The 7,904-nt window shown below is 43.3% G+C and overlaps 1 protein-coding gene across 8 annotated transcripts in view; it reads left to right on the top strand.

The window, feature by feature from the left end:
- Positions 1 to 624: 624 nt before the first annotated feature.
- LOC310684344 (sialic acid-binding Ig-like lectin 13) overlaps positions 625 to 7,904 on the top strand; it is a 28,815-nt gene continuing 21,535 nt past the window's right edge. For 4 of the 8 annotated variants that reach the window (XR_014514737.1, XM_083455343.1, XM_083455341.1 and 1 more), the window contains exons 1-4: positions 658 to 732; positions 3,478 to 3,574; positions 6,580 to 6,695; positions 6,987 to 7,364. Coding sequence is in view for 6 of the 8 variants with exons in the window: in XM_083455343.1 (XP_083311469.1) it covers positions 3,531 to 3,574; positions 6,580 to 6,695; positions 6,987 to 7,364 (538 nt within the window). In the remaining 2 variants the exon portion in view is untranslated. Of the gene's footprint in view, positions 733 to 3,477; positions 3,575 to 6,579; positions 6,696 to 6,986; positions 7,365 to 7,904 lie in introns of all 8 variants that reach the window. The other 4 variants (XR_014514736.1, XM_083455344.1, XM_083455342.1 and 1 more) reach the window with 1 other exon arrangement.

The following is a 7,904-nucleotide window of genomic DNA, read 5'->3' as shown; positions in this document are numbered from 1 at the left end:
TGTAGTGTTTCCTTTTTCTCTCTGCATTCCCTCTGAATAGATATTGCATTTCCTGTCTTTTCCCAGCATAGTATCCATTTCTGCTCCCCTCGGTTTGTTATCACTTGGCACACAACTGCAGGAGTGAGACAGCCTTCAGACAAAGATCAGGAGACTTCAAAGCAGAAGAGAAACAGTAACTCAAGTGTAACAGTCACTGTAATTTAGATAATAGAATATTAGAATTGTAGAGCTGGAACAGACCCTGAGGAACATCTAGCCCAACCCCTGCAATACAGGGATATGTAGCTGTCCCATACAGGGATCGGACCTGCAACTTTGGTGTTATCAGCACCACGCTCTAACCAAATGAGGACAGGTTAAAAATACATTTTCCAGGCTGTTCAGAATATACACCTATTGCCAAAACACTTGGGAATGTATCTGCCACAAGGAGAGGCTTGGCCCCCATGCCCCAGATCCATTTGAGACAAATCCTGCATCACTGATGCTCAAACAACCATCCCCAGTGACCCATTGCTTGCCCAACCCGTCATCATGTATTTCACTATTCATGGCCCATCGGCTTTGCAAAACTGATTGCAAAGCATAACCACTTCTGCTTTTTGCAGGTATTTATTTCTGGCAAACCTTCTCCCCGGCATTGCTATTCTGATCAGAGAGCAGGTCAGGCTCATTGGCAGAAGGACTCCTGGCGAGGGTTTGGGTGAACACTACAGCCATTGTAAGCAGGTAAGAATATTTTTCTTCTTGTTGAATACAAAATTCTGCCAAAACATAAGAAGCTTTAGAAGCCATCGTTTTCAGAGGGCTGAGACCAAAAGGACTTTGGAAGTGCATAATGTTGGCTGTGTTTAACTCTCATTGAATTTGCTTTCTTATTCCTACAGTCATTTCTTTTCTTAATTAGTGGTGGTTCTTCAGCTTAGTCAGGTGGGATATCTCTGCGCTTAAGCCTGTTAGTTGTTTTGGAATTTCCTGGTTATATGACAAGCAATTTCATAATGTCGCAAAAGAGGCCTGTCTTGTTGTATGACGCTCCTGCCCTCTCAGTGGAGGGAACCCTATTGAATGATATTTTTATTTTGACACGTGCCCTTGCTGTTAGTATATGCAAGGTTTATAAATCACACAGGATTCTGTACTACAGATAATGCTGAAGAGTTTTGTGTAACTGACCCCCACCTCTACCCCACCTGTAAGAATAGGAAGTGTGCAGATCTATTTTGATTAATAGTACTGAAACAGGTTTAGAGACAGATCTAATTTTGGGGGGGAAACTCAGGTGGCAGTTTTGAAATCTCTCACATGTATAATTGCAGAACTTTTGAAATCTCTCACATGTATAATTGCAGAACTTTGAAATGCCCATGAAGAACTTTATGTTCTAGGAAGAGTGTTGTGTGGTTTGAGTTGGCTGTATGGCATTTACAGTACAACCCAAGCAGGGTTACTCAACTTCTGTTTAATGAGACTTAAGTCTACGATCCATTCACATTTCCCTAGGCACATGTCCCCAGAAACCCACAAAGGTTTACTGTTCCGCATAGATATGCACAGGGATGCTGTGGGTTGTGTCTGACAATAGTCCTACTCAGATAAGACCCTGGAGTCAAAGGGTTCAAATCTATTAATTCTGATCGGCTTACTGTGAGTAGGACCAACAAGAGATACAATGCTGTGTATGGAATTGCTGTGCAACAGGGAAACGAATGGAAGGGAGAGGAATTTGAATGGGCTTTATGAGAAGGCATTTTGGGGTGTTTATCTTAGTAACCGATCACTCTGGTTCCTCTCTGCTTTCCTGTATAACATGGTGGTCACCAGCGAGTCATTTTTATGAAAAAATAAAGGGAAGAGAGAGAAAGAAAGGAATTGTGGGAGTTCCCAGACTGGTTGTTTATTGGACACTCAGGCTATGCTTGCCCAGAGCTTGCATGTTGCTGGAGGTCCTATGACACCACCAGTTTATAGAGCATTGATCTTGATCTGTCCGGTCAACAGTTACATGGCATTGCCAGCTAAAGTTTGTCATCCTGCACTTTCCAGTTTCAACTACCCATCACTTTTCCATGGGACTTTTGTGCTGTTTGTATGCACCATATTTGGTCGCTATCCCACGTTTTCTAGCGCAACGATTCCTTCGCTTTTCTCATCACAAAAAGGCGAAGGAATCTTTGCAATGGAAAATGTGGGATAAGGATCAAATGTGATGCACACAAACAGCTCATCTGCAAGTGCCCTTTGACTAGGAATGTTGACATTCCTTCACCTGAACCCCAGGGGCAACTAATAGTGGCAGCCCAGTGGCGTAGCGTGGGGGGTGCAGGGGGGGCCGGCCGCACCGGGCGCAACATCTGGGGGTTACGGTTAGGGGGCGCAAATCCACGGGTTAGGGGGCGCAAATCTACGGGTTAGGGGGTGCAAATTACTTGCCTTGCCCGGGTGCTGACAACCCACGCTACGCCACTGTGGCAGCCTGCTCTGTGACTGCATTGGGGGCGCTTTAGTATTACAAAACCTAAAAAGTCAGGGCAAGAAGACAATATTGGTATATAAAACTATATGTGTTGTGGGAAAAGTGACTAGAGAATTTTTCTTTTCACCCTCTCTTGCCAATGCTAGAACTCAGGGCCATCTAAAGAAGCTGAACCTTGAGAAATTCTGGACGGACAAAAGGTTCCTCACAATGCACATAGTTAAACTATGAGGTTCGCTACCCCAAGATGTGGTGATGATCACCAGCTTCAATGGCTTTAAACGGTGCTTTTTTCTGGGGGGACGCAGGGGGACGTGTACCCTTAAACATTTTGTGAATCCAACAGGAGAAAAAACTTTCTTAAAAAAAACCACACCAAAAACGTTTCTTCTCTAGAACGGTGAATTGTCAGTTCTGTTGTTACCCCGATGCATGTTCTTTGTACTTCTGTCCATTTACTGTTATTTATTTTCCCCGATTTAAACTATAACATTCTAATTTTCTTGAGTCAAAATGAGAGTACCCCTCAACATTTTTTAAAGAAAAAACAAACCACTGGCTTTAAAAGTGAAATGGGCAAATTTATGGATAAGCCTGTCAGTGGCTGCTAGGCATGTTGTCAGTTTGTATCTGGACCCAGTTGGAGCTCCACATGTTCGTGTTTAAAGCCCTTCATGACTTTGACCTGAAAGACTTCTTCCTTCCCTTCAACCCTCTTAGCTCTGAAGATCAAGGAAGGGAGCCATCTTGGTTGTTCCACTATCCTCAGAAGCTCAGGGTGGTGGTGGCCCAGGAGAGGGCATTTTCGGTGGTGGCCCCTAAGTTGTGAAACTCCCTCCCCAGAGCTGCCTCTGGCACCTTCATTATTACAGCTTTCTTCAAATGCTGAAGAGGCCCCTGTTTACCCTGTTTTGACATCTGAGGTGTATATTTCTAGGATCCACCTTATTTCTGAGTTTTAAGTGGATTAAAAACTGTTTTTAATCTTGTGTTTTAAGGCTGCAACTTATCCTTGAACGCCGGTTGCTGGAGAGCAACAGTGGGTGTCGGCATGTGCACTCACATCCTGCTTATGGGTTTGCCAACGGCATCTGGGTGGGCACTGTGAGAAACAGGAAGGTGGAGAAGCATCCACTGGTCTGATCCTGATCATGACTCAGTGATTTCTCCACCACTTTCAATCTCTTCCTATCACGTACAGCCACAGAAGGGCACTGGGTGCACTTTAGGTCGATTTCTCCAGTATGAACTACTTGGTGTGGCTCAGATGTTGTAATATTTAGTTCTCTCAGTTCAATAATGCATACACTCCAACATTTATCTGATGAAAATAGGGACATCCTTAATAATAATGATAACAACAACAAAACTGTGGTACCTCAGTTTTTGGACGTTGCCATTGCCAAACGTTTTGGTTTTCAAACACCAAAAACCTGGAAGTAAATGCTTCCATTTTCGAAATTGCCTCAGATGTCGAATGGCTTCCGCTGTGGTATATCAGTTGTTTTTCACAATTCTATCTATTGAATTGGCAGACCGCACCTCAGTTTTCGAACGCTTTGGAAATCAGTCTTCTGGAATGGATTATGTTCGAAAACTGAAGTACCACTGTACTTTTATTATTTATCCCTCATCTACAGTGGTACCTCTGGTTACATACTTAATTTGTTCCGGAGGTCCATTCTTAACCTGAAACTGTTCTTAACCTGAAGTACCACTTTAGCTAATGGGGCCTCCTGCTGCCGCCGCACCGGCGCGATTTCTGTTCTCATCCTGAAGCAAAGTTCTTAACCCAAGGTACTATTTCTGGGTTAGCAGAGTCTGTAACCTGAAGCGTATGTAACCTGAAGCGTATGTAACCCGAGGTACCACTGTATATGACTGGTTGTTTACTGAGCACGCATGATATGTTTGCCCAGTGCTTGCATGTTGCTGCAGGTTCTGTGACATCACCAGTTTACAGAGCATTGATCCTGATACATCTGGGCAACAGTCACATGGCATTGCCAGCTAAAGGTTGTCATCCTGCACTTTCCAGTTTCAATTACCCATCACTTTTCCATGGGACTTTTGTGCTGTTTGTATGCACCATATCTGGTCATTATCAGACGTTTTCTAACACAACGATTCCTTCACTTTTCTCATCACAAAAAGGCAAAGGAATCTTTGCAATGGAAAATGTGGGATAACAACCAAATATGATGTGCACAAACAGCCCATCTGCAAGCGCCCAGTGACTAGGAATGTTGACATTCCTTCACCTGACCCCCAGGGGCATCTAATAGTGGCTGCCTGCTTTGTGACTTTGTAAATAATAAGATGGAGGGCAGAAGGAGAAGGGGACGACAGAGGACGAGATGGTTAGACAGTGTTCTCGAAGCTACAAACTGACCAAATGAATCTGACCAAACTGCTGGTGGCAGTGGAAGACAGGAGTGCCTGGCGTGCTCTGGTCCATGGGGTCACGAAGAGTCGGACACGACTGAACAACTAAACAACAACAACAACAACAAATAATAATAATAGTAGTAGTAGTAGCAGTAGTATTAGTAGTAGTAATAATAATAATAATACAGTAGCACCTTGGTTCTCAAACTTAATCTGTTCTGGAAATCCAAAGCATTCCAAAACCAAGGTGTGTTTTCCCATAGAAAGTAATGCAAAATGAATTAATCCGTTTCAGATTTTAAAAACAACCCCTAAAACAGCAATTTAACATGAATTTTATGATCTAATGAGAACATTATTACATAAAATGAAAGCAATAATCAATGTCCTATAGTATAAAATAAATAAAACAGTCTTGTAGATGATAAAAATTAAAATTACTTTTTTTTCTTACCTGCTCTGATGACAGTCATTGTTTGGATGGGGGGCTTTTATCTATTTCCACGCACAATTAATCAATCAGTAGCTGAACTGGGTTCCACACAGTCACAAAAACAAATTAACCTTAAAAGCCTCAAAAACAAAAATGCAAAATAAATAGCAAAACCAAAAGCGCCAAACTTAATCCATTCCGGAAGTCAGTTTGACTTCCGAAATGATCGAAAACCAAGGAGCAGCTTCTGATTGGTGAAGGTGCCCCAGAAACAATAGCTGACAGCCACATCGGATATTCGACTTCCAAAAAAAGTTTGAAAACCAGAACACTCACTTCTGGGTTTTCGGCGTTTGAAAACCAAGGTGTTTGAGTACCAAGGTGTTTGAGAACCAAGGTACCACTGTAATAATAATAATAATAATAATAATAATAATACTTCTATAATTTATCCCTCATCTAACGGACTGGGTTGCCAATAAGGCTTTTATTGGGTTATTGTAATTGAAAACTAATAAAAATTATTGTACGAAAACAGGATCACGTGTGACTGTCCAGAGAGCACAATGAGCACAAATCATCATAAATGCATGGGGGGAAAAGGATGTCTGGAGGGGCCCTGAAAAATATACTCATTGTCTTCTGAGATACGAACCAGACAAGTTATTTGTGTGTTGTGTATCAAAGACACTTATGGGTGATTTAAATCTTTCAAATAAAGGAGTCAATAATTCAATGTGGCAGCACCTAGGCTTTGGCACTCCTTGCCTGATAGAATCATAAAATCCTAGAGTTGGAAGGGACCCTGAGGGTCATCTAGTCCAACCCCCTGCAATGCAGTAATATTGAGTAAAGCATTCAGGACAGATGGCCATCTGACTTCTGCTTAGAGACTTCTGCTCCAAGGATAGAGAGTCCACAACCTCTCCGGGGAAGTCTATTCCACTGTCCAAAAGCTCTTACTTAGGGCTGGCAACCTCTGGTATTAGATGCCCACTAAAACCTTTCTTGTTGTTGTTGCAGCAAGTCTATCCAGACTCATAATTATAAGTTACACATCTTCGTTTTTAACTTTTTTCTCACACCATCTGTGTAATATTGATAACTATTTTATATTACTTTATCCACACTCCTTAGGTATCATCATCATCATTAAGTGCTTTATATTTTTCTCTGTAGAAATAAAATCATTAAAACAGGCTGAGAGTGGCATAGTTCCCAAATTATTCGAAAGCAAACCCATTCTTTCTGAACTCACTTTTCCTGCTTGTTCTTTCAGTTTCTTGGGCTCCTTTCCAGCAGAGGGCCAAAGAGCTTTTGGAAGGAGACGCAAGATGAGTTATCCCCTTGGAGCCTTCATTTTCGGACTGCTTTCAACCTGCCTGCATTGGGAAGGTAAAGAGAAGACTGAAAGCTCATCCATGCTTCCTCTAGTCCTGCTTCTTCTTGCCAGGAAAAGCTGCTCTTTAGCGCTCAATTGGAGCATATGGCAATTCAAGTTTTCTCTGGATTGATGTTTGCTCCCATTTAGCACTAAAGAGCGGGAAAGGAGCAGGGCAAGTGGAAATGTGGGTGAACCCAGAGTCTACACCCTGAAATATCCAGTCTTTTCCAGTAATGGGGGACAGGGAGGAGTGGGTGTTCTGGAATAGGCTGATGGAGTTTCTTATTGTCTCCTCCACACAGGTGCTCAATGCCTTCCAGGGTACAACCTGACTGTCCCCCCTGAAGTGAGAGTACAGGAGGGGTTCTGTGTCGTCATCCCCTGCAAATTCACTTACCCAGCATCGACTGACACCAGTGGTGTTGGATTGCATGGATATTGGTATACCGTAGGCAGCAGAACTTACAATGATCTAGTGGCCACCAATGATGAGAATAAACGGATAGCATACTTCGCTGGCAATCGCTTCCTTCTGTCGGGGGACTTGGAACAAGGAGACTGTTCCCTCACCATCAACGATGCTCGCAAAAGCTCCGATGAAAGAGGATACTATTTCAGAATAGAGAAAGGCGCAATAAGATTTAGCTACTCAGATTTACCTACATTAGTGAAAGTGGCAGGTGAGTGGCTGGAAGGATGCCTGGCTCTCTGCTGTCTGTCTGTCTGCCCCTGAGCCTTTGGGTGAAGGAACCTGTCTCAGCACTCTTGCCCTCACCGCCAACACGGCCAGAGTGACCTCTCCCTGCCTCGGAGCCAAGCAGGGCTGCACTGTGGTGCCTGCCCATTCACACAGGGGAAGCCCAGCCAGATGAACTGGCACTTGTTGGGTGCAAAGAAGGTGTCTGGCACCCCCAGTGTGGCCCAGTGCTGTGCTCCTCTCTGCAAGCATCGGTATCACCTACGCTGGGAGAGAAGCACCAGAAAATTAAAATCTGATGTGTATGAACCAACACCTGTGCTTAAAACCCCCCAATTAATCTAACCCGTTAAGACAGCTTGGGAAAACAAGAATTTTCTGTATTTCTTCCAGAGTACTGGGAAAAGCCCTTGAGATTTTGAGCATTGTTGGCTGTTATACAGTTGTACCTTGGTTCTGGAATGCCTTGTGACTCGAATATTTTGGCTCCAAAATGCCACAAACCCGGAAGTGAGTGTTCCGG

This window comes from Podarcis tiliguerta (assembly GCF_965153285.1).
Source record: "Podarcis tiliguerta genome assembly, chromosome: 8".
Lineage (NCBI taxonomy): Eukaryota > Metazoa > Chordata > Lepidosauria > Squamata > Lacertidae > Podarcis > Podarcis tiliguerta.
Note: the sequence above shows the minus strand (reverse complement) of the source record. Positions and strands in the feature narration are given on the sequence as shown.